The sequence below is a fragment of the Suillus paluster genome (assembly GCF_016628075.1).
Source record: "Suillus paluster strain FC165 chromosome Unknown EDB91scaffold_50, whole genome shotgun sequence".
Classification (NCBI taxonomy): Eukaryota; Fungi; Basidiomycota; class Agaricomycetes; order Boletales; family Suillaceae; genus Suillus; species Suillus paluster.
In genome coordinates, this window is record NW_024537610.1 from 102,174 (window position 1) to 129,683 (window position 27,510).

At 46.3% G+C, this 27,510-nt stretch overlaps 3 protein-coding genes across 3 annotated transcripts; 2 read left to right on the plus strand and 1 right to left on the minus strand.

Moving 5' to 3' along the window:
- Positions 1-5,006: 5,006 nt before the first annotated feature.
- EDB91DRAFT_1299200 (uncharacterized protein) lies at positions 5,007-6,314 on the plus strand (the record flags this gene model as incomplete). The annotated part of the gene is made up of 3 exons (XM_041324959.1): positions 5,007-5,361; positions 5,406-5,418; positions 5,454-6,314. 3 exons carry the CDS (start codon positions 5,007-5,009, stop codon positions 5,980-5,982), a joined length of 897 nt encoding a protein of 298 aa, XP_041174576.1. The 3' UTR covers positions 5,983-6,314.
- A 3,060-nt stretch (positions 6,315-9,374) lies between these two features.
- Positions 9,375-11,174, plus strand: EDB91DRAFT_619985 (uncharacterized protein). Its single transcript, XM_041327912.1, has 5 exons — positions 9,375-9,840; positions 9,899-9,943; positions 9,996-10,073; positions 10,134-10,545; positions 10,597-11,174. The coding sequence occupies exons 1-5, from the start codon at positions 9,456-9,458 to the stop codon at positions 11,111-11,113; spliced, it is 1,437 nt and encodes a 478-aa protein (XP_041174577.1). The 5' UTR covers positions 9,375-9,455; the 3' UTR covers positions 11,114-11,174.
- Positions 11,175-17,938: 6,764 nt separating this feature from the next.
- EDB91DRAFT_1238464 (uncharacterized protein) lies at positions 17,939-21,489 on the minus strand (the record flags this gene model as incomplete). Its single annotated transcript, XM_041321724.1, has 15 exons — positions 17,939-18,337; positions 18,439-18,621; positions 18,652-18,729; positions 18,829-19,026; positions 19,089-19,180; positions 19,202-19,268; positions 19,317-19,413; positions 19,465-19,625; positions 19,678-19,722; positions 19,774-19,885; positions 19,952-20,148; positions 20,209-20,388; positions 20,459-20,677; positions 20,742-21,097; positions 21,456-21,489. The coding sequence occupies 15 exons, from the start codon at positions 21,487-21,489 to the stop codon at positions 17,939-17,941; spliced, it is 2,418 nt and encodes an 805-aa protein (XP_041174578.1).
- Between the last annotated feature and the right edge of the window lie 6,021 nt (positions 21,490-27,510).

Here is a 27,510-nt window from a genome sequence, read left to right on the forward strand (position 1 = left end):
GAATTCCCTGCAAACAAATGAGCTCAAACAAGTGCTTACTAATTAAGTGAGCACATCAGATGTGGCTTAGACATGTTGTGTCTCTTATCTTTCAACATCTTTGCTCACTCATGTCTTTTCTCAAGTTGAGAATTTGAGCTCAAGTCATTAGATACATTTACCATTGTTCTTCACATCAAAATTAAATGTCTGGTATCACGAATTCTGATCCCCCAGCCGGAGCTGCAGGCAAAAGCACAGAAGCTGTCAACCCTGGGAGGAATTTTGGCGCGACGTCTGATGGTGAAGCTGTGCGTCTTGCTAACTTTCTCAGACGCAGAAACAGAGAAGACATCAATCTGGACAACCGTGAAGCAGTGATAGGAGAGAATCTTCTGCAATCGCAGAGGAACGCAGCGCAAGTGGCCTTACACGAAGACCCCAATTTCATCGAAGTTCCCTCAGATGACGAGGAGTTCCTTGATGAACCACCCTCTCTCCCAATGACCCCAGTGCCCTTATCACTGTTAAACAAGAAACTAGCGCAGGCCACAGATTTCATCGGGTCATTGACACCGACCACGAAGAAAATCCTTTGTGGCCTCGCAGGAATGAACACAGTTGCTCACACGCCTGCTCTCACGTCCTCTGGAGAATCGGTGCCTGCCAAGAAGGCATTGATTTTCACTCAGCAGAACATGATCCTAGAGAAGGGAACGGACACACTCACAGAGATCCTGTTACCGATTATAAACTTGGCGTGAGTGCGGGTACACATCCTGCTCACCCTGCTAACAAACACAGCCTTGGACAAGATTCACAATAACCCCAGGTGTGTGAAGATGAAAAAGGGATTAGTTTTGGACGACCCAAAACAATGTGTTATGGACACTTCGGTCGGATTCCCTGACGAAACGGCTCTAATGGCAGATGTATTCTACAAAGCCACGAGTAACTTCTCAAAGGTACTCGAGGAGATCGCTGACGAGCATACAGTCAAGGTCTTCTCCGAACATAGACAGTTCTGCATCTCCCGCAAGGATTTCAGCTCTAACTTCGCCGCCGTTCTCAATTTCGATATCGAGACACGTTGTAGGTTCTTTACTTCCTTCAAGTTCCTCGAACCAGGCGCATATAGGCAGTGCTGGAACGAAGTGAGGATAGACACACATCTAGCGGACCACGCTGCTCCCTCCTCCAGTGGAGGGAACCATTTCAACCCGTATCCTCCCAGAAAGCCTGACAACCCTTCTGCGTCTTCGAATGACGGACAGTCCTTTCATGGAGCAAAGGAGGGAATTCAACTGACCACCTCCTTTGCGTTATCTGCAGTCAGATCGGACATAAATCGAACGGTTGTACACATACACAGACGGTCAAAGGCACTACTCCCGTCAGCATGTGTCACGATGGCAAAATCGTTCTCAAGTCCTCGAAGGAAATTGTCTGCATTGCCTATAACCTCGGGAGATGCGTGGCTTGCCATGGAACAGAAATCTTACACGTCTGTTCCCAGTGCGGAAGCCGCTCCCATGGCATTGCCTCAAAATCCTGTTGAGGATTTGTTTCACCAAATCATAACTCCTTATTGCATGGACGCATACGACCTCTTCTTGGACAAATTCAACCTCATTGACAAATACCCATCACTGACCTTCAACATGCACAACGGTTTCCCAATTGGAGATATGTCCCCCCTTACCCACACCTACACTCTGGCGAACCATAAATCAGCCTTAGAACATCCAGACGTGCTCATTGATTACTGTACAGAAGAGGTAAACCTTGGTTGCATGTCAGGCCCATTCTCAGAGGATGAAGTGCATCACATTCTGGGTGGTCATTTTGTTCCATCTCCTTTGAGACTGGTAGAGAAGTCTGGAGAGCCAGGGAAGTTCCACATTGTGCGAGACCTCTCATACAAAAACAAGGACGGCTACGCGGTGAATAGCTTTCTCGACGCCGATGACTTCCCCACAGAATGGGGAACAGCTGCTCAGGTCGCTGAAATCGTAAGTTCATTTTTCTTTACACGTCGGATGATGTTGTATGGTCTACACACGGATGCGTGCACACATTGAATGACGGTGCCTTAGTGCAATGCATATGCGTTCGTTCGTCGGATGACGGGGTGTGAAGGGTGCATACATGTGTATTTGCACGTCGCTCACATTTTTCATTACAGGTGGCATCAGCTCCACCCGGAACACAAGCTGCTACCCTGGACATCGAAGCCGCATATTGTATGGTGCCTGTTTGGCTGCAGCACAAGTGCTTCATTGTGGTGGCGATCGACAACTCGTTCTTCATCAATCACATTTTCCCATTCAGACTCTCCACCACTGGGGGCATACAAGGAAACGTCACCGACGCCACAGTCGATATTCTACACAATCTACACCTTGGTCTGGTAAAGAAATGGGTCAATGACCACACATTCTTCCACTTTGCAGCTAGCGGGGGGAGAGACAACCAGATGGTTCCGTTTCACCTTTTGTTTATACACACAGCCTCCAGGAGATTTACGATCACTCTAAGCCCTTGGGGGTACCGTGGCACCCATGAAAATGGTATGAGTTTGCCTTCATATTCACTTACCTCGGCTTCCTCTGGAACCTGATCCTTCACTCTGTTGAGCTGCCGGTTGACAAGTGTGAGAAGTATTGCCGTAAGGTCGACCTCGCACTGGCAAAGGTCTCAGCTGGTGGCGGTCTCACCCATAAAGAGGCAATGAATGTCAATGGAACCTTATTGTATGTTTCCTTCATCATACCACACGGTAGGGCTTACTTGGCAAACCTGTCAGGGTTCGTGTCAGAGTTCCCACAGAGATCTAAATTTCAGACTTGCCACCCTTCACCATCAGTCAAGGGTGACTTACGGTGGTGGCTTGCTGTTCTCTCCCATAACCCCCCTCCCTGTAACTTGACACCAAGGGGCGCCATCCAAGACTTAGACTTGTGGGTCGATACCTCCACAGACTGGGGGATAGGCTTAGTGCTGGGAAACAAGTGGAACACCTGGACCTTAATAGATGGCTGGAAAGGCAATGGTTGCGATATCGGCTGGCTCAAAGCCATTGCAGTGGGATTCGCCATACGCACCCTTTTTGACATTGGATGGAGGGATGCCTCAATCCTTATACGTTCTGACAACCAGGGCATTATCGGAGCTTTCCAGTGGGGCAGGAGCCACAACTTTCAGGTCAACCTCTGCATTCGGCGCATTGAAGCTATCGCCATGTCTACCAATGTTTTTCATGTCCTTTCTTATGTCGAATCTGCTCAGAACAGGGCTGACACTGTCTCTCACGGTGAGATCAGCATGCGCTATTCTCGTCTCCCTTTGCTACAGCTCCCAGACAAGCTTACCCCATTCCTTGTTTCTTATGTCCAGTAACACAATCAGCACCGTGTCAGCCCATGCTGACGCAGTGGCTGCACTGGCCCTGCTGTGGGAGGCACTGGCAATGCCTTCTAAAGTGTAGTGCTGCTGCAGTCCGGTTCAGAACTTCGGTTCAAACCTGGACCTTTCCGAACCGGACTCATGGTCCGGTCCTAGGTTCGGCCAAGACTCAGAACCGAACCTCTTCAGAGGTTTGGGGTTTGGCTGACGGTGAATAGGTTCGAACAGGTTCGAACCTCAGAATTTTTGGGTAGGTTTCACACATTTTTTAATCTGCGTTTCAGTACTTATGATGTTCATTTCTGTGGACTCACCAAGTCCGTGCTTGAGAGACTGTCTGTCTGGAATAAGGACTGTCACAACGCCACTCGCATGGCATGATCGGACTTGTATAGTCTACCTATATGTGCACAATGGGACCCTTGTCTCGTGTCGATGCATTGATACTGTATGGTTTCACAGTATGTACATTATTTTGTGCTTTAATAGTGTTTCATATTTCAATCAAACCTTTGTTTCCAATTGCAAGTTGTCTCTTGCTCAATGCTATGATCATGATTGCAGTGCCTGCAACGCCCTGATCAAGAACCTTCTCACTGGCAATGAGGAGGCCATGCTTCAACTACCACAGAACGATTCTGGGCGCTTGATTGCACTTGTCTTCTGCTTCCATCACAGGTATGTGTTGCAATCGGCTCCAGTGTGTTCATGATCCATTTTTGAACAGGAGCTGAACCCTGGCGTGGCACGGAGATACTTTGGCGCTTGGCTTATTTGTCAGGCTATCAACGTGAGATGTCTCATATCATGGTAAGCCGAGATCAATCTAGACACTTTGACCTGTGGATGGGAATGAAATGACCTTCAGATGCACTGTCATTCGAGTTGTCACCAAGCTCTGAGCACAACGCAAACACTGTCGGGCAAGGCGTCTCACAAGCAGTACGGCGCTCGCATGCATATACACAGCCATCTATCCAAATATTCCGAGTCCTAAGGACAGCCCATTGCGCATCCTATGGCGGCAACTTGGCATCATGATAGCGGTTGTTCTCTTTGACACTAGCTCGATGCTCGATATTTAATATGATTAGATTTTATGCTGGTGTTCTGAACTTCTGCACGAGCTAGGTGTGCAGCCGCTTCCTCACCTCACTGTTTTCAAAGATCTCAGGACACTGATCTGTGACTGACGTCTGCATCCAACCACCCCCAATCATTTTGAACCCATCTTCTACAGGCAATACTATGTCAGCCTTCCTTGGACTTTTTCACCCATGCATTGAGGTTGAACCTGGTTCGAACGTGAACCGGACCTCCCAAACGCATTCAGAGGTGTTCGGTCCAGAGTTCGACCAACAGCCGAACCTGAACCTAGGGTTCAGTTTGGCATTCGGAAAATTTTGCCAGAGAACCGGACTGAACTGGACTTTGGCAGCACTACTAAAGTGGGGGTACCGCCAGGTGTCACTCACCATCATAGAAGGCCAAGAAAACCGAAATCTGGAAATGAACTCGCATCATCCCTTTACCATCCTCATGTTCTTGCATGTGATCGATTACGTCGCTGGTTCACACCACACTCAAACTCCTTTCATTCTTCCATTCTTGACAACCTGCCAATGGCAGATGTTTTGCAACTTTTTGATGTCATGTTGGTGTCCGTTGAGTCGAAAACACACAAGAATTATGGAGCTGGGCTCCTTCGCTTTCACCAATTCTGCGACTCACGGCTCATCCCCGAAAACTCCCGTATGCCAGCATCCAACCACCTTCTTGCAGCTTTTGTCGCTTCTTGGGCTGGTAAAGTCACCACCACCACAGCTCAGAACTGGCTCACAGGCCTGCACTTCTGGCACAACTTGCATGGTGCACCCTGGTTCGGCCACGCTCTAGTGCATTCGGCCACAGCAGGCCTGGCCAAGGTCGTACCCCCGTTTTTGCTGTGGCGTGCATTGCATTCTGGTGTTGTTGCAGGTATGCCACATGTTTCAGATCACGACTCGTTCTGATGTTCCCAGACTCGGTGAACTTGTCACTGATTCTCCCAGCTCATTTAACCCTCTTAGACACATCACCCATTCTACTTCTATTCGTCATCGCTCATTACCCAACCAAGTGCCCTTCATCGTCTTTCATTTGCCGTGGATGAAGACCACTCATGGAGACGGAGCAGACATTGTCGCATCGAAGATCGACAACTTAACTAATCCCGTTTCTGCCCTCAATCATCACCTCGCAGCCAACTCGAACGTTCCACCCGACGCCCCACTCTTTGCCTATGAGACAGCAGGCAGGAGTTGGGCCTCCATGACAAGGCCTTGGTTCCTCGCTCGTTGCAACCAGATCTGGAAAGGAGCTGGTCTTCTGGAACTCACAGGACATTGTTTCAGGATCGGCGGCGCATCGGAACTCCTCTTGAGGGGTATCCCACCCGATGTCGTGGTGATGCAAGGCCGCTGGAAGTCTCGGGCCTTCCTGGATTATTGGCGCAAAATCGAGTCTATTCTTCCCCTTTTCGTTACTTCATTGTTCACGGACACACGTATTTCTCTGATTCATTCATCAATGGACTCTTACGCTCGTCGCTACAAATAATTGTTTTCCTTTCCTTTCACAGTATGTTATCGATTTTGTGCAAACTCCGTAAGGGGGAGTCGGGGGCCGCAGGTCCCGACTGGGATGTGAGCTTTGCTCGGGGTGGGTAGCGTCGTGCACCTGTTTTTCGCCCCCATATACCTCACTCGAGGTTTTCGGTCTGTTCTTTGTGGTCTCGTTGTCCTCGACTCTTTCAGTTGTCCAGAACATTCAGAAAGGACTTCGCACATTGGTTCTAGTTCCGTCGCGTCGCGTCTGACAAGTTCTTCAGATCACGTGACCAGCGGTCAGAACATTGCTTGCTAACGTTGAAGTCTTAGAGAATCGGACAGCTGCGACATTCACATTAGTTTATCGGATGTCAACTCGAGACGCTCTCCTCGGCTAAAGCCGATCCGCAAGACCGAAACCCCCTCCCCCACCGTACGAAAGCAATATGTCATCTTCACTTACGAAGTAACATCTCGTATCAACCGTAGTACTCTCGTCCTTCGAGACCCTCAAAACAAGACTCGTCGTTAGGCGTGCGCCCGGTCTTGTTTTGCGAGTTCTCGCACTATGTTGTTAGTTAACACTATATGATTATTGGAGCCGTTCTAGACGCTCCCCGTTAGAGACCGCAAAGTGGTTTAGTTATACAAGTCATCGACACACACCACTTTGCGGTGATTCACGTCTTTAGTAAACGAAGTGATAGTAAGCGGCTGAGCGTGGAGTAGGATCTGACTGGGATTCAGGATTTATTGAGCTATATACTGGCAGTGTATGTGATTGATAGGTTCCGGGCTAATTAGGTTGGCGCTCCCCCCTGGGAATACCAAGCTAATTAGTTAATTAATACGTGAGGTCCAGGTGCTTCACGTTGATCAATCATGTCAATTCGATATACAAGCTTGAGGCGGGTTTTGAGTTTTCTTTCGCACATGCTTCTACTTTGGCATTCTGCTTTGTTTCCCTCCCTGTCCTTCATGTAACGACGTCCAATTTCTCTTCGACTGTTCGGATCTCCGTCTCGTTCTCCCAAACATTAATTCCCCACTTCTATCACAAATATACCTCATCCTCCCATCCCTTCCTCTTTCCCAATATCCCATAAACCCAGTATCCTTCCCAAACCTTCAGCCAACCTCCTCCACCCAGATCCATATCGCATACGAATGGACAGAAGACTCCGTCATCAAGTACCTCTGGTCCGCAGCTGGGTACGGGCTGATAGCTGTGCCGCTCATTATAACAAAGAAACATCGTCGTTCTCGTGTCGCAGATGGAGAAGATAAATGTGGTGAAGTTGGTGAAGGAAGGAAGCAGAAGGATGTGGATCGTGTCGCTGCCGTTAGGATGGAAAGTAAGTGTACTTTTTCTGGGTTCGGTTTCGATTTTCGTTCTTTTGGGGTTCGCGTTCTGTGTATGATTCGGTCCTCGTTCTGCCTTGGATCTGCTAGAGAACCCTGAACTGAATACTGATGAACCGTACAGCATACATCTCCAACCGTCCTCTCCTCTCACTCGCAGATTCAGGCGGGAGACTCATGTGTGAATATAAAGATTTGCAAGAGGTTGCTGGATTGACTGGCCGGTGAGTGGCCTGTCTATATTCATTGTACGTCGACAGATCTCATTCTGGCATAACGAACCTTCGTGCTCAAAGACATCGACGTAGGCGTTCCTGAATATATCTTTGCATTCACACCACCCCAGCTTGGTTTTCCTCACATAAACCCTCCTCCCATCCCATTACCAACACCACTACAAAACCTCTCGCAAATTCAGACCTCTGGCTCATCCCAGACTCAGACCTCGTACCCACCCCAAACACAGATACAAACGCGGACTCAACCACCCTCGTCCGCGCACTCACCCTAACCCTCAAGCCAGACACGCACCTTGTGATAACAGGTTCTAATGGTGTCGGCAAAACAACTGTAGCACGAAACCTCGAGCTGAACAATTTTTTTTTGTAGACGAGTCGCGATGGTGAGTTTCTTTCGTGATGCTAATCAGGTCTTCCCTACTGTGAGCTGTGCGAGTAAGTACACAGAGGAAAGCATTCAATGCTCATACCAATGAATGTCTGCGGAAGGGCCACTTACTATAGGAGGCGGCACCACTGAACTTCTGTACACATAGCCTAACAAGCCCAGCGGCCACGCCATCAAAAATAGGCAAATTCAACCACTGAAACGCATCAGGGCAATGAGGTGCGAACGAGTCATTTCAAAGATGCAGAGATCACAACGAGGCTCAGAAGGAGGGCAACGAGGTGCGCAAGAGGAGGGCAATGAGGCAGAAGATGCTGTTAGCCCAGGCCTGATGGATGAAGGGTCTTTCAGCTCAGTTTCCCATAATATAGAAACCGGGTCCGAAAGACCCCTTATTGGCACCGACTGAGGTGTCTAACCTACTGTTCTCTGATGCATCTGCTGTAAGCATGTTGGCTTGTCCGCGTCGCGCTGCTACGTTGCTGGTGTGACGGTATATGCATCATCCCGTAGCGGGCTCTGCCACATTTGAATTTTCATTTTCATCTCACAGGCCTTAGTCTTCGGAGGTTCTCCCGCGCTTCTCGACTCGCCATACTTATGAATGGTGAGCACCCTATATGCCGATATGCGGTAGTGATGCATTAAAACTGTAGCAAGGCAGCGAGTTGAAGAACGAGAGTGAATGTCAGAGTTTACCTGCTGCCAAAATGGCACAGTCTCCCATCGAAGGCGGGTGGAGCACGCGTCCAAGAGACATCCAACAATACGCTTACTTCCCTCTACCTGGTTCGAGTAATCCAAGCCGCACTGACTAATACCAGTGATAGTGCTGAATCTCCGAGGTCCTTGTCAGTATGCATGAAGTTCTAGTGCTGCCATCGTTCGGTCCAAAATCACGGTTCGAACCCAAAAGAGCGCTGAGGAGTCAGTGAAGCCAACATTGCCCTAGTATTTCGTACGACTGCTAAAGCACTTTCCATGATGGTCTTGTGCATTCAGTGCCGTGGTAGAAATGTACATACGGCCCATCGGAGATACTTGCCAGAGCCTTGAATATGTTGTTCCGCCTAGTCCTGACAGTGCAAAGGGCAGCAGGCACCAGAGGCACCACGTGGTGCAGAAACTAGCGGCGCTTGATGGGATCCCGAAGGTCCAGGGCACACGGTGTGTAGGTATTCTTTGACGGGGTGATGAGATCCGGATCGTGGAGAAGCGGAAGGTGCGGAAGAATTCAAAGCTAAAACAAGAGGTGTGGTGTAGCGGAAGAGGGTATGAAAGGGTATGAAGGTGCCGAACATTATCCATCATGGACAGCCCCAGAATTTGTGACAAGGAAGGAGAGTTGTATCTAATTAGACTTAGTTATAACAATAATTATTAGGATAGTACTTATAGGTGCACTCCCATGAGGTACGGAGTACTAATAGCGAGCGTTCAAGATGTTTGATATACAACATCTTGAAACCTCCTCCCCAAAACCGCCATTGAACAATGCGCTTACTTCTCTGCATTCTCTGCCTTGTTCGAGTGATCCAAGCTGCACCTACTACTAATACCAGTGATAGTCCTGAGTCCCTGTGGTCCTCTGAATCGTCAACATGCGCAAACCAACGAACCCTATGGGACATCATCTCTACGTGTGCTTTGACTCTGCTGGCATGCATTTACAGTTCCATTCACCTCAACATTCCGAGCCCTGAGGACAGCTCCATTCGTATTTTTTTGCGGCGGGTTGGTACCATGGGAATCGCACTACTCGCTCCTGACCTGCTCGTTGGATGGGCTATGCGCCAGTGGCTCTGGGCTCGTCAAATTACAGCACAGGTTAAGGAGTCACATCTCAGTGTTTGCTATCATCCCCAAGAGCGGTCTGAAGGTGAGTCTCTTTAACACGTTGTTCTGAACATGGTTCTTATAGCTTGCTGCTTCTTAAGATCATGCCGGCACGGTGACTCAGGCTCTCGTGGCGCATACTAAAGGTGAACCATCTGGACTAGTGTTTCTTCGGCAGTTCATAGTACTCCAATTCAGTATGTGAGGGAAACCATACTCTTGCGGAGTCATCCAAGGAGTGGTTTAAGGTCTACCGTGTTTCAGAGCAATCCGAAAGTAAGATTGACTCATGCTCTCTCAAACCATACCTGAAATCTTGCTCATGCGCATCTTTAGATTACGAATGGACTGAGACTCACAGCTTCTTTGCGCTGATGGGCGGTTTCATGCTTTATGTGGACGGGGAGCCCTACCATATACTATTGCCCCACCAACTTCTCCGACTGATACGTGCTGGATCTATCGATTTCCCTACCCTGACGGTAAAGGAGATCCGCGACCGTAGCAAAGGGAATATGATATCAAAAGGATTGGTCACCCTTCAGGTGTCTTGGTTTATTATGCAGCTCATTTCTCGTGCCATTTATCACCTCGAGACTACACAGATTGAGGCGGCGACACTCGCTTTTGCGGTTCTCAATTTCATTACCTATGCTGTGTGGTGGAATAAGCCTATCGACATACAATGTTCTCATCCAGTCTACTGGAAGTCGTCCGAGCCCAAACCGGCAGATGACTATTTTGATGAGTACGTCTGTGCCTCAATCAATTCTACCACTGCTGATTATGTTCCCCTTAGTGTCTCTGAAAATGATGACCTTGGGGCGGTGCATTCCGAGAGGGTTGTTCCTTCACTCATCAACTCAATCCTGCTCGTCATTGGCGTTGATGCCATGTCCCCTCGAAAGTTACGAGTTCCAACATATGATGATATGCACAACATCAACCTAAAACGTTGGGAAGGTAATCTTCTTACGCTCACTGGAATTACCGTGTCAACCCTCTTTGGCGGCATCCATTGTACTGCTTGGTTCTATGTCTTCCCCACATACGAAGAGGAGGTCACATGGCGCGTATGTGCCGTCACTATAATTGTCGCACCCTTGCTTGCTTTCGTGGTGGCCTTCCTCTTCAAGTTTATACCGACAGCTGGCAAAATTGACGAAGTAGTGAGATTTATGTTTACCATGGCGTGTCCCATATTGTACATCATATCGCGTTCTATCCTCTTCGTACTCATGTTCACCACTTTACGCAACCTTCCTCCTGACGCATACAAGATAGTGGCATGGACTAGTTTTGTACCACACCTGTAGTTCTTGCTCGTGGTACATGTTATACATTTGTGCTTGTGTAAGAGTCAATAGCATTCTCGTGTTAGTGCTATGGTAGATTGATTCAATATCTATTTGTTCTGATGTCGGAAAAATCGTAATCATGTAAGTAACTTTCCGCAGGGACTGCCAGATTCCGCTACAGGGTTTTCTCTGGATGAAGCATAACACGTGAGAAGCAGCAATGAATTCTATGAACGCTCAGCAAAAGTGATGCCACGAGTCACGGTCACGTACCGGGCTCTCACCAGCGATCGCTTCGCCGGATCTCTGGGCTTCTGGAGGATCTGGCCTATGGTCTTCGCGCATCACTTGTCGTTGAAGATTTGTATCAGTGTGAGCGAAGTGGGGTGCAAGACTTGAGGTTGTGCGAGAAGGGAATTGGACCTGTCAGAATTAAATACCCTTGACCTTGGAAGCATGGCCAGCATGTTGACTCCTCCATCAGGAAAATGCCGGCTCACTACATAGTATTACTAGCCCACACCCGTTGTGCCTTCGGCACATGTCTACATATTACATTTACAAAATACTATATACTTTTATTTTAGTTCTGAGGACAGAGGACACGGGAGAATTTTTTGGGAAGGGCAAGAGTCAACAGCAAGACACAAACAGTGAGACTGAAGTTTACCTGGGACACTGGCTTGCAATCCCGTGGCCTCATACCTCAGCCAGTGGGATGCAAGCCAGTGTCCCAGGTAAACTTCAGTCTCACTGTTTGTGTCTTGCTGTTGACTCTTGCCCTTCCCAAAAAATTCTCCCGTGTCTCTGTCCTATTTTCTGCTTTCCCATTTCTCATTTCTCATTTCTCATTTCCCATCTCCCTCCCATTCTCTCGTTCTCCCATTCTCCTGTTCTCCTGTTCTCCCATCCTCCTCCCATCTCCCATTCACCCCATTTCTCCATTCTCCACCTTCCCATTCCCATGTTTACCCATTGCCCATTTTTCCTATCTTTATATTTTCGCATTTTTCACATTTTTATGTATACACAATAAATTACAGTACATATATACATCATTGTTGTTTTCACATTTTTCTATTTGCTTGGTGTTCCTCCCCTTGTTGTGGCTCAATTTTTACATATAACCAATTTTGGACAGTGAGGTCGTATAGTAAGGGAGAACAGTTTTTTGAAATTGAAACTCCGATTGACAGAACCACGCGAAATTTCTAAATCGAGGTTTAAGCTGAGCTAAGCATTCCCATGTGGCCTTAGCGAAATACGCGTCTCCCACACACAGCCACAAAACCGGTCTCCCATAATACTATGATATAGTCAGGGTAGTCCGTGTAGCTCTGTTGCCACCTGCCCTGTATGTAGCAAGTGAGGCAACTATGTCGTACTATGTAGCGCTACCAGGTACTACTGTAGTTCGTAGGAGTACTACTACAGGCAACTATCGCAAAAGGTATATGCATGAAAATAATTAATTAATCAAGGGGATTCGAACTCTCAAACTGACCATTAACTTTCTCACCCAACATTGATGCAACGGCGCACATACCATTAGGCTATCAGGCTGTTAAAATATATCATATATAATAGTATTTAACAAGCTACTGCGGACTTGGGAGAAATTTCATTGAATTACTCTGCTCACAACACAACAGCTACTATGTAGTAATGTTGTTATTCTAAAGCTTGCTACATTGTTTCATGTATTATATGTTTGTCTTAGTGAAGATTACTGCTGGTGAAGCTGTATGCAGTGGTATGAAGACCTTGAAAGCTGGTAGCTCCTGTAGCTACCTGTAGCACGGTGAACTACAGCTTACTACAGCACTCTTGCGTGCTACAGGAACAAATATTTGCTACATATTTGCTACCATCACTCCAGGTCACTCCTGGAGCCTCCTGTAGCTCTACATAGCCCTAGTGACAGCTACATAGCGCTACTGTACCTTTATAGTGCTATATAGCTGTCACTGGAACTCCCATGATTTTGGTTTTTTACTGATGTCGAGGGTGTTAATATCATTCAGCAAATTCCTAGGGAAAAACATCAAACCGAGTATTGAAAGCTCGTGTTCAAAATGAATTGGTGTGTTGCACACGATGGAGTGATCGGCACACACAACCGTGTACTTAAAGAAAACGAATGCAAAAGGCAAGATAAAGTGTCGTCTGGCGGTTCATGGAAGTGAAGAAATTCGCACAAACCTTCTGATAGTCAGACAACCTTTTGCTTCCTCCCCTGCGGTCTAGTACGTATTACGCAGTACACTTGCTTGGGTATTCCAGGAAAAGACCTGACAGTTATGACACAACGTTGTGGTGACGCAAAAGAGTTGTGTCTGTTCATAATGATGCTATGATGTGCAATCATCACCTCTGGCCATGGTGAATCTGACCTAATAGGTTCTGTGACAGCACTAGATGCTGTCAATATAATATATCATTTGCTTTCATTAGAGAGAGGCCGTGATATATCCCTGCCTTCAGTTTGCAAGGGTGATAAAAGGTGATATATCATACTGTCCACCTGTTAGATCAGGATCTCATCCAGGTGATATATCTATGCTTCTGTTGTTCCACTGTCCGCTTACTATGTCGGAAATTTCCTAATTGGGTTTCATCGCCTTGTAATGTGTTGCAATGATCCAATGACAAGCCGAGGTCCCAATAGGTTGCAATAAAAGAGTGTGACATTACATTTGTGTCACAATCGTGCCTTCAATCAGGGTTTCAACCCAGTCAGCAATATTGACCGTCAGCTGCAACTGTCCAAGCTGATTTTGCGGTACCTTGAAATCTAGATCCCAGGGCTTATCCAAATAACCTAAGTGTGTCTCAACGACATTGGAATACAAACAGGCAGGTTTCAATTCAATTCAAATATCATTGAGAGCAAGTAAATCCAATTGCAACTAGCACCCATCCTCAACAAAACATATCAAATAATACAGTAATAGCAGTCTGTAGGTGGTGGTCCTTAATACTACTTCTTCTGGGATTGTTTTGGTTAGCTGGCCTCCTCACCTGCTGGCCCACTCAACATAGGCACCAGCATCCCTGCCTTCCTTCCTCGGCCCTGACGACCAGAGGATGGAGCTGCCGCCGCCACTGGTAGAATCTCTACATCATTGGGTACTTCAGGAACCTCAATAGCAGCTGCTGGAGGGAATTCAGAGGCCGCAGTGACTGTAACAGCAGCTGTGCCTGCAGATGCCACAGTTGGGGTCAGAATAGCAGGCAGGAGGGTTGTAGGATTGGGATTGGGAGCGGTGGTAGTTTTTGCAGGGCCAAGCACTGGGATGGCCAGTACAGCAGGAACAATGACCGGTACTGCAGGTTCAGGAGGGAGGGTTGATTCAGATGCTGCCGGAATGACTATGGGTGAAATGGGGGTGACTGGTCCAGGAATATCGTTGTCGGTAGTCGGTCCAGGAAAGTCGGATTCCTTGCACCCTGCATTTGCGATGGCCAAATGCATCAGATCAGAGGTAAAGTCTTCGCCATCAGTGTCAGACATCGCAACATTGGAAGTCGAGGACAATTGCCAGACATAGGCATCGATCTTTTTGCGGATCAAGCAAATACGAGGTTGATCCCAAAGGGTGACCCACAGCTGCTTGTAGGCCGTAAACATGGCAGCATATGGTAGCCGAGACTTTGCGCCAACTCCAGCTTTCGTGAATGAAGTGTTGGGAGAAAGGATGAAGATCAACTAAAGAATAATAGTTAGATGCTGATTCAGACGATCGACCATAGCAGAAATAGAACTCACTGCGACCCAACCCCATGCCAGAAGACCGGGAGTACAGGATGTTGTGCCCCATTTTCAAGCATTGCACTTAGCACGTGGCCACCCGGAAATGTCTAGTGAATTCTTTCCAAACATCATGATCCTAATTGCCTATGTAGATCCGTTAGCACAAACAATATTCTTCAAAGAGTGAAGCTTAAAAAATTACCTTTGCAAGCGGTTCCCAATTACCGAACACCATGGACATTGTGGGGTCCATCTCTTGATTTGTAAAAAGAATGGGCGGAAATTTTGACAGAGAGGAGCGACCACCAGTGGTACCTGGTCCAAGCATCTTCTGGATCTTAGGAATGGTATCCTGCTTCATGAAACTCAGGTCAAAGTAGGATGAATCCAGACCAAAGATACACCCTGCCATCAAGCGTAGTTTGCCGATCTCACTCGAGCGCCCGCCTTGGAGATGCTGCTCTAGCTACAATACATATCAATCAGTGTTTGGTCGCACAATGAAATATATGAACTAATGTACCAATGATTGAAAATGAGAAGTAGGTACGAAATGATGGAAGTGATCCGGTAGAAGTGAATACACCTCTGTCACAAGACAAAGTTCTTTGGCACTCTTGCTTGCATAGTGACTAGCAGATATGATGATGGGTGGAGGGTTTGGCATGGGCAATCTGAGAACGCGGTGCTCAGGTGGGAACATCTCAGCAATAACACCATATTTGTGGGCAAAGGTCAAGAGTTCAATGTTGTAAGCCTTCAGCTCATCAGGAACTTGCGCACTTGAATGTCGACGTTGATTGGATGCCAAGATTTTGTTCTTCTCTCCCAGAGTCCTATTGTTATTTTTAAGCGACTGGTTTTCTGGTTGCAGACTTTGAATGATCTTGAGATGCACAAAGTTAGAGTCACCAAATGTGAGCGAAGCAAGGCATTAACGTTACCTCCATGTCTCCACCCTGCACAGAAGCCGATGACTGAGTGGTTGACGAGATCCCTACTGTGACAGATGATGGTGCATCTGATTCAGATACGTCATTGTAGTCTAACTCAGACTCCAAGTCATCATGTGCGATGGGACGCTGAGGCATCACGAGAACTGGTACAGTCAAGTAAAACACAGTGCAGACAATAATGATGGACGGACCCACCATTTATAGTCAAAAATATTGGCTGCGCAACTTGGACCATTGGGACCAAACAACATGATGAAAGAAAACACAAGGGCAATTACATTGTGCATAGCCTTGACATGTAATTGAAATCAGCATGCAGGTGAATGACAATATGACATGAGGCAACTTACCTGTGTGGTGCCATCTCTAAGTGCTGATGGCCAGCTGGAATTGAAACTTAAATGCACTATTGGGACTGATGACGATGTTAAACAGTCTAAGCGCTGTTTAATATTTATAACTGAGAGATTCAGACGTCATGCTATTAGCTCAACATGCTTTGACCTAGAAGACTAATGATGCAGACTCACCTGCACTTGCTTGACATCCATTGAATGTGCTTGAATTGTGGTCCCAATTGGCTTGGGACTAAGATTGAGAAGTTGCAATATTGAATGTTGAATTCAACCAGTGAACTTAGTGAGAAAACGCAATTAAATGCTGACATAATCATATTGACAATCCATTGAAACGCGCCTTTTTAGTGCATGGTATGAATGAAAATCTCAGAGGATGGACTAGATATTAGTTTTGGTAGGACGTAACTAATACCGTACTATAAGATCTTGACCTATTGAAGTCATTAGACTATGGATAGACTTCCCTTGACAAGGACTACAACTTTGATTTAATCGAAAAAAGTTCCCATGGTCAAGTTGCTTTCTTGAACCCTTCAATTTCGAGTATTTTCCTTATAACTCACTAGGATCTTAACCTATTGAAGTCATAAGACTATGGATAGACTTCCCTAGACAAGGACTACAACTTTGGTTTTCATCGAAAAAAGTTCCCACGATCTACTGGGGTCTATAGTTGTTGAAATGTTTTACTTCTAAATACACTTACCAAACTTTATGGTAATATATAGACTTTCATGATGTCTATACTGGTCTATAGTGCTGTGATAGCTTGCCATAGACTGTATAGAGCTGTGGTGTGCTATCGGGGCTATATAGAGGATGGTCCTCTATATAGAGATATAGTTTTTCCTGATGTAGTAGTTACAGTGAACACGGTATTCAGAACACTTGCACCTGTATCAGAATACGAGCATGGTATCCATATGGTGCAATTGAGTTGCATTGGCATTACTACTGCCACCCACATTTGCATTGGTCGTCCCCCGCCATTCTACATGCTTCATTTGTTTTCTGCAGCGGTTGCATACAGTACTGGGCCCTTCTGGCCCAGGTCCCCATTTTTCTACGCACTTGCTGTCTTTGTAGCGCCCTGGTAAACCACATTGGCGGCAGATGTGCTGGCCGATTGAGTTGGTTGGGGGGAAAGAGGTGGTGGGAGGAATAGTGGGTGGAGTTGCTGGTGCTATGGCAGGGACGATGGCATTAGGAGATGTTCGTGGGGAGCCATTGTGAGCTGGCGCTATGTCATCAACTCAAGATCCATTCATGAAAAAAGGCACGCACTGATATTTGCACTTGACCCTGGGGTGCCCATGACGGCAGGGGCAAAATATGGGTTTGATAGGTCCTGAGTTCGCCAGGTTGATCTAATGGACCTAGTGGGGATACCCTTGGACTGGGGGGCAGCCAACACAGCATGGGGAGACTGTGGCTGTTGGTCGTGGGCATTGAGAGCACTCCTTTCATCAGTGGCAGTGTCAAGGAGGTAGGTCCTTGATGTCCTGTGAAGTAGCATGGACACGGGAATTGGGATCGGCTGCTGGATTGGGAGTGAGATTTATGAGTAGGCCGAATGGTGAGGTGATGGTTGAGGTGTTGAATTTGAGGAAGCTGTTGGGGGAGGGGGAGTTACAGTAGTTACAGTCTGAGGTGCCATGTATCGCGAGATGGAAGAAGACCATAATGGCAAGAAATGGGTTTGCTCTGATGAGGATCGAGGTGGCTATTAGTCTAAGGCAGGGATTCAGAGATAAGGGAGGAAGTAAGAATCCAATCACTGGCTGTGGATGTCCTGCATTTGAAGGAACATATCCGTGTCAACAGTGTCAACAACCAAAAACTCGACAGGTCTTCTGGGATCCTCTACTATCATACAACCCCGAATAATTGAGTAAACTGAAAAAAACTCTGTGGAAGCCCTAGGCTTTGTCTTAACCTGCCAAAACTGAAAGTCTTTGTCCTTTTGTGGATGAACACCAACCAGTTGGTCATATGGAAGAACAAGCGTGATAGGATACTGAACATCCCCTACCGTACAGGTGAAAATCGACATCAATTTACCAAAGATGATGTGAGTGTCGGTCTGCAAGATGATACAATCATATTGTGGTGAGCCGTGGAACATTGGCGTGCATCGAAGGTAGTCTGTTGACACTCGCCAGTCGACAAATGACTCAAAATTGACTTTAAGGAATCAATATTCCATGATCTGAGCAGGACTCAGAGTAAGATACAAATTATATCATTTTGGAGCTGCAAACATCATCAACTCACCATCTCGCTGGCAGTCAGTTGGATCCGTCGTCCATCCGGAAATGGTATCTTGTTGGTGGCAAATGAATGGTTCAGAAAGCTGTTTAGCTTGATCCGAAATCTGTCAAATGCTGGGTTACCCGCACTACCTGCCTCAATGTCTATGAATGACATTGCTGCCTGCTTTGAACCAAGACTCAAATGCTGTGCATCAGTCAGTTCTGTCGGATCAACTTCATCGGCCTCCAGTGCAGTATCAGGTTGATCTTCTGAATTGGACACACTGAGATTCCAAGTGTCGAGGTAATCCAACTTGCTGTGAATATATTCTACAACCAGGCTGTCATGGTTGTATCAGAGAATCTTTAAAATTTAAATTATCACACAGACTTGGATTCAGAAATCGCTTACCTGTTCAGCAAAGTTCTTGAAATTCATGCAATCTTGATAAGTGTCTTTCAATGGGCCATGCATTTTCTCGTTAGGCTTGGTGCTATAGTTTTGGGAGACACCTTTCGCCTCAATATCATCAAAGAGATGGGCGGAAAGATGTTTCTTAGGAAAATTCCAGGACTTCTCACAAATCTCTGCTGTATCTTCAATGTATTTCTGATTGTAAAATTTGAATCAACACCACAGATCAATAATATACTAGTATGAGGGATACATACATCCAACAATTCAGTGAGCTTTGACAAAGCTTCTTGGCCATCTTTGATGGTGTCTTCAGTATGGACCTCTAATGAAGCATAGATATTAAACTCTACATAGCTTCAGATACAACGGAGCAGGAGATATGCCTCCGGATCCGTATCACAGTCAAACACATTATGTGCTGCAAAGATGATAAGCTAAATTGATGTGAATAATATGTCAAAAAGTGAATAGTCTAGGCTTGCCTTCGATATGTCTTCATATTTTGTTCCATCAGAAAATGATACTGATATAACCTGATCAAAGTGATTCAGGTTTCGCCAATGTGGAACTGATTGAAAGCTGACAATCTAAATTAATGCCTACAAAAATCCAGCTGAAAAAATAACTCACAAGCTGTCAATCTGCACAGCAGCCTGTCGACCAGAACATTCAACCCATTTCTGCAGTTCAGCCCATGTGTGATCACTGAACAATCCCTCATCGTTGAAGTGGAGTTTATCATGAGATAGAGCCCTGTGAACATCGGTGTGCTCGAGGACATCAAATGAGCTCTGATAACAATGGTAGATTATTAAGTAAAATACAAACAAAAGAGAGACCCACATCAACATCACAAAGGCTCTGGGAACTCAAGATCTGCTCTCTTGCCTGCAATGTAGTAGACTCTCGGGCTCAAGCACGTAATGCCTTGGTATCTACGGATGTGCAGAGAGGATACACATTAAGTGTATTAGAAAGCTTGTTGTGAGGTACTAGACAGATAGGGCAAGGAAATTTGCCCATCAAACCACGAATCAATGCCATTACAGCCCTACAACAGTGAACATATCCAGATGTTATCTAATAGTACCAAAGGAACTGATAGAATTATACATACTGTTCTTTGTAGTCTGCAGAGAGTATGAGCACAATTGGATAGAAAACATGAATAACATTGTCCCAGCATTTAATGGCAGAACCGAACTTCGATAGTGGTGCAAGACAGGCAAGAATCATCAGAAACGCTGCATGCCATACCGCATTCTTGAAGTTGACAAAAGCAGGCTTTCCAGAATGCTTCTTATCTTCCTTTACCTGTCAAAGCTCTGAGTGTTAATAATGTCAGCATCATTAGCAAGGAATTGTAGAGCAAACAATAGATAGCCAACCAACAACACGCCCCTCACCCAAGCCTTCTCCATTCCAAACCACAATAGGAAGATTAGCACAGTGAGCAACTACAGGATAACCTTTCGCACGACCAAACAACGATAATTTGGCCTTGTCAGCATACAAAATAAATGCAAGAGGTTTTGCCTCCGGTGGGATTTTCGACTACAATATTAATCCTTAGTTGGTACACAACACAGACACTTAACAGGATATTAATAAGGACGTGACCTACTTGATATTCCCAGAAATTATTCGCGGTCCACGGCTCATGAATGAACCGAACAAACTTCTCGCCGTCGAACTTCAAAAGCCTTTGGGGATTGAAGATGAAATGCAGACCTACTTGTGGATCTTGAAGTAGATCTGTAGCCCAGTCCCACAGCGAGTGATGAAATAACAGGAATGTCTTATCAATCCCTTGGAAGGGCACGACAACTTCCTCCTTCGTAAACTATTACATGAAAGGAGCACAATAAGCATAGACTTTACATACAACATTAATGAATAGTACATACAGGTGTCATTTTGAATGACGCTGCCTCCCACATGTCTCGCACATCTTTGTGATTCCGGAGGGTAAACAATTCGAACCTACTGCAATTAACGAGTTCAATGAGCCAGTCCAGCTGCTCGTAAGAGAGTGCAGCTTCATGGGCAAGTTCTGCAACCTCGAAGTCGATACGAGTGTGAAACGGCTTCCAGGGCTCAGGATCTGCTTTCGGAACAGCTGTTGGGGCACCGGTGCCACGACCATAGTCCTCAAAATGGTACACTTGGGTAGGGCGACCACTACTGGGGTGGTATTCCACTTTTATATCATCCATGTCGTGTCGAGGTACAGGTGATGCTGTTGCAGATAGTGGCAGAAGATCTATATGGATGTAAGGTGCAAACACAATAATATAAAAAAAATCATAAAGACATATGATCGGAATCGGTCTGTCCCACATCAGCGTCGTCTGGATAGTCTATCTGATTATTGAAATCAAAATTGACATCCTCTGAATGATTGATGGTAGCTTGCATCAATGTCCGATGAATCAGTATTAATACAATGACTTACGAAGAGATGAGCCGCTGACAGATGGACGTTCACTGATAAACACACTACTCTGTTGTGCCTGTTCTCATTCTACAATTTAAAAATTAGTCAACGAGCGTGAAACCATAATAATGTTATAGACGATGTACCTCAACTAATTTCCCTAGCAAGCTCTATCTCCTCTCACCTTTGTTCTGATCGCTTCTGGCAAGCTTTTTCATGTGTTCGGAATCCTTGGCGATGGAAGGATTGGCCACAATGATCACAGGATCACTGCAAATCGGCAGGCATCTATGTTGAAACAGGGACAATTCAAGTCCAGTCTAAGTGTAAGGGCACCCAGTACAGGAATAGTGTACTTTGATGGAGAAGTGCTGGTGGGTGAAGCTTGAAGGATCTGAATCAGTTAAGGGCCGGTGGACTAACATTTAAATTATTATTACTAGGCGAAATTCTGAATTGAGAGTCTAAGATCCAGATGGTAATATTCAGATGAATCAGACACTGTTTGTCTCTGATTCGGAGGCAACTGTAACAAGTAGAGTGGAAGATACTAACGAGGGCTGAAGTTGATGGTGAAGGAGTGTTAAGAGGATGGTGTGGCAATAATTGATTGTTGGCAGTGCTGCAGCGCTTGTTGGAACAACATTGTAATTGACATACTAAAGTCAAGACTCGGTATCAATAGTACATGTCAGTATCAATGAAGTGACTTTGGTATAAATATTACTACTGGGCATTAAGAATAGAACTTAGGTACCGATATCTTGACTTGGTATCAATATGGTCAAAATCAAGTCTCACAGGCATGCTGTTGCAACCGACTTAGGAAATTTCCGACATAGTACTATGGAAGATCAGGATCTCAGATGGCGGTCTTCTTTCAATAGGAACTGATCTCCAAAGTAGGATCTGAGCCGCTAGCTTTGATTTACTTCATTTCCTGATTCAGATATGTCTATGGGGAACAGATTGCATTATAGGTGGAGCATACAATGGAGCATTACAAGGGTGGCCACAAAGACCTGAAGTGGGAGGCAAGGCTTTGCCACAGTGAAGCCTGGCAATGTGCATATGCAACCGCACCTTCTGCTGCCTCTGGTGACCCAAAAGTACACCACACCCTGGCAGGAGTATTAATACTATCTGGCTATTGTAGAAGGCTAGTTATGCATACTGGGCAGTGATCCCCCATGCTTCTTGTATGCATACTTTGCTGGGGAACCAATGCCCACCCCTTTGAGTGCTTCCTGGTGCTTCCTTGTGCTTCTGCAATTTTGGCTTCCATTGAGGTCCGGTCCTCAGGAAAAAAATTCACAGGGGGTAAACCATCAGGAGAGGGTAGGTGTACTGCATCACAGGGTCTTGTCCTATGGTTCTGGACTCCTGATATATTGTTCCTACTGTTGAATAGACACTGGGGATGATTTCTTCAAGTATATCCATCTAGAAATAAATACATGGGAACATATTTTGTATCTTCCTATATATATGCTATATCTGTTACAGGGACGTTACATAAGCCCCTCAGACTAGCTTATTCTCTTTTGCCTATCTTTTCATTACCGCTATCTGTCGCCAAAGCGACTTCCATCTTACCGTTCGCTTGGCTTATCCATACTGGCTGATCATTCTCGCACCGCTTATCTGGTTTATCCGTCATCTCTGACTCATACCCTATGCCCTTACCGCATTGTCGGTACCACCCTTGACCCTTACCGTTCAACCGGTATCCTCTGCTTTTCGTATATAAAGGACTCCGTACACTGTAGTAGTCCTTAACTTGAATCTACTCAGTATCACGCCTAAAACCTCAAGACAGAGGGATAGCACAAAAGCTAGATAGCAAGCCTCATCGCTTCTATCACATTCACATCATCTTCTACTAGACTCTCCATCTAGTAGCCTTACCTTGAAACTCGACGCAACACTAGATCGGTACTCCTTGTGGGTATCTAGTGCGGAACCAACTGAGTTCGTAACATAAGATTCAAGTTTCTACCCTGAACGTCTCTCCATCGTGAGAGCGTACTATTGACCAGAAAAGATAGCGTCGAGAAGACCTTGTCACGCTTGGGAAAGAGCACCCACACCATCAGACCCATCATCTGTGTCAGAAGACGTCAAATCAGAATACGAAGACTTTCGTCTGCTTCCTCCTCCACGAAAAACAAACCCTCCACCTAGACCACCCATTCCCCCACTTATCCACCCAGCAATGTCTGGATCAGGAACCACTGCCAAACCCGTAGAAATACGGATCGGTACACCCACCGAATTCTCTGGAGATAGAAAAGATGCCGGACTGATGGATAAGATCTATCACTGCCTACATTGATGTCAACGAAAAGATCTACGACGATGATAAGAAAAAAATCATACTCTATCTGTCATACATGACAAAAGGAGCAGCCGCCACCTGGGCAGACAACTTCATGGAACATGCCCAAGATGCAACTAACACGGCAAAATACAGCAAGCTTGAAGACTTCCTTAAAGATTTCAAGAAGGCATTCGAAGAAGTAGACTCTGTGGGAGCAGCCCTTACGGAGATGAGGAACCTCAGGCAAACCCATTCTCTTGGAGAATACCTTGCCTCATTTAGACAACTCACCACAAGAGGAGGCATCACTGACAACAGTGCACTCCACCAATTCTTTTTGGATGGCCTAGACAAGACACTCCACTGGAGACTCCTGATCAACAACAGCGACATCGAAACATTCGAGAAGCTCTCGAAAAAAGCGGTTGACCTAGACAACAACCACCAACAGCTGTTGGCTATCACCGCAAGGGAAGGACGAAACAACGGAGGATTCCAAAAGAGAAATGGAAACCCCCGATACACCCCTCCCAGAAGAGAAGCCAAAGACCCAAACGCAATGGACGTTGACCGCATGGATGAAGAAGAAAGGCAGAAGTGCTTCCGAGAAGGGCTCTGCTTTACTTGCAAGAAAGCAGGACATAGAGCCAACGACCCTAGGTTCCACCCTAAACGAGGAGCGTTGAAAGGCAGGCAGACCATGCCTGAGAAGGAGGAAAAGGGACAGTCTGGGATTACCCAGCTCGATGATGAAGACGACAATGAAGAAATGCCTGTAGCCAAGATACGAGCCAAGAAAACCTCGGTGGCCAAAGGAATGGAATTTTAAACCGAAGGACTGTCGCAATGTCAGCACCTTCTACTTGTGTACTGTATACTAAAGCCGTCGGAAAGTCCAATGAATTCCACGTCCCCATTATGCTTTTTTCTACCAAGTACGCAAAAACCATTGCCACCACTGCCATAATCGACTCAGGAGCGGGAGGATCGTTCATTCGATCACCTCTTCGTCCGAAAAAATAAAATCAGCACCCACCCTCTCACCGACCCCTTCCACATATGAACAGTTGATGGAAGCAACTCTTCTGCAGGGAAGGTAACGCATTACTGCACCCTCACAGTCAAAATTGACCAGCGATGCATGCTCGGAAAGTTCAACATCACAAAACTATCCAGGAATGACGACATCCTCCTCGGTAAGCCATGGCTTTCTGCCATGCAACCAGAGATCGATTGGAAAAACGACACCATCTCTTTAACACAAACAAAACGATTGACAGAAATCGAACAAATGATCAATGACGAAAGAAAGGCAAACGGGGCAGAACCTTACAAGTTTCCCCCACTTCAAAAAGCAACTATAACTGATGAACCCCCTGAAGATTTCTCTCCCTTAAAGAAATTACCTAAAGGTTCGAAGTATGCTTTAGAAGAAATAGCGGAAAAACGACAACGAAAGAAGAAAGCAATCACAGAAAAGAACAAACCGGCCGACCCCATATTCAACAATTTCGAGGATACCTGGCTCAGACGAGTCGATCTTGCTGAACCAGTCACCGATGTTTCCACCTACCAGCTGGAAGATGATGAAGTCCTCGTTGAATATTCATTCGATGGTACAACCATCCGAATGATCAAAAACCTAGACACTGATTCCCCGCTGGTACGGGATGGAACATCCAAGCAAGAAATTAGAAGACTCAGCAGACCAGTACCATTACGAAACACCTGGGTCCTCGCCCAATCCCTACATGAACAACTCAAGGAAATCCAGAAAACCAGTAACAAGGCACAAGAATTCGCTATGAAAGACGTCCAGGAAAAGGTCAAGAAAACTTTCAAAGAACTCATCCCCAAGTACCTCCACGAATTCCGGGATATCTTCGCCAAAGACGGATTAAACCAACTTCCCCCAAGCCGACACCTCGTAGATCATCGTATCGAAACAAAACCTGGATTCATACCAAAATCCACCCGAATGTACCCTCTCTCCCCTGAAAGAAACCAAAGCAGTAAAAGCCTTTCTCAATGAACACCTCGCAAAAGACTATATCCAACCATCAACGTCGCCACAATCAAGTGGCTTCTTCTTTGTAGGAAAGAAAGGGGGTACCCTCCGCCCCTGCCAGGATTACCGCTATCTCAATGACTGGACGGTCAAGAATGCTTATCCACTTCCACTGATTCCCCCATTGATTGCAAAGCTCAAAGATGCCAAATACTTCACCAAAATGGACATTCAGTCTGGATACAATAATATCCTGATTCACCCTGACGATCGATGGAAGGCCGCCTTCTCCATGTCATTTGGTCTATTTGAGCCAAAAGTCATGTTCTTCGGCTTATGCAACTCGCCTGCAACATTCCAAGCCTACATGAATGAAACATTTAAACAGGAAATCGACGCTGGATGGCTGATTGTCTACATGGATGACATACTCATCTTTTCAGACACACTGGAAGAAAACCAGAACCGAATGAAAATCATACTGCAAAAACTACGCACCGAAACATTATTCCTCAAGCCGGAGAAATGTACATTCGACGCCCAAGAAGTAGAATACCTCGGTATGATCATCTGCCTGGGCAAAGTTGCCATGGATACCACCAAATTGGAAGGAATCAGCCAATGGCAGACGCCAACTACTGTCAAAGACTGTACGATCATTCCTCAGATTTTGCAACTTCTACCGACACTTCATTGCCCATTACTCGGATATCGCGCGACCTATGATTGATCTAACGAAGAAAGATCAACCCTTTCACTGGACAGACCAGTGCCAAAACGCCTTTGACAAACTCAAACATAGTTTCCTCACAGAACCTGTACTCCGCAATCCCGACGCAACCAGACAATTTGCCCTCGCCACTGATGCATCGCTCTTCACTACTGGTGCCGTATTGCTACAGACCGATGAAAATGGTGCCTACCACCCTTGCGGGTACTTATCCCAATCATTCAACACCGCTGAATGAAATTATCAGATTTACAACCGCGAGCTCTTAGCTGTCATACATGCGCTCAAAAGTTGGAGACACTTCCTGGAAGGCAACCCCCACCCTGTTATTGTCTTCACCGACCATAAGAATCTCCTCTACTTCCGATCGGCGCAACAACTGACACGTCGCCAAGCCCGGTGGCAGCTTACTCTTAGTGAATTTGACCTCGCCTTCCACCACGTCCCTGGCGCACAACTCGCCGCTCCTGATGCCCTGTCACAACGACCGGACCATGTCGTTGGTGACCCTGATAACACCAACGTCACCTTGCTCCCCGACTCCCTCTTCGTCCACCTGGTCAATGGTGTGCTTGTGCATCAGTTTAAATCCCTTACCGAGTCTGCAGCCTGACTCCACCATCCAGACCGCCCTCCAAGCATTGAGCGGTATCTGCGCACCGCCCATCAAATCTGCCCTCTCCGATTAGGCCTTCACTGATGGTGTGCTGTTTTATAAAGACAGGGCCTACGTCCTGGCCAATCTTCGCCGGAAAGTCCTAGCTCTCCACCATGATCACCTTACCGCGGGCCATCCCAGCCACACTATTACCGAGTGGAATGTCAAAAAGGCTTATTGGTGGCCCGGTATGGGCACCTACATCCAGAACTATGTTGCTGGTTGCACCATCTGCCAACAAATGAAATCCGACACTCACCCCGTCACCCCTCCCCTGATGCCGATCCCCTCCATTGCTACCCGCCCCTTTGAGCAGGTCTCCGTTGACCTCATCACCGATCTTCCCCCGTCCCACGGCTTCGACTCTGTCATGGTCGTGGTCGACCATGGTCTAACGAAAGGGGCAATTCTGTGTCCATGCAAGAAAACCATTACTGCAGAAGGCGTTGCCAACCTCTTCTTTAAGAAAGTATTCACACGCTTCGGTCTCTATGACAAAATCATCTCCGACAGAGGACCACAA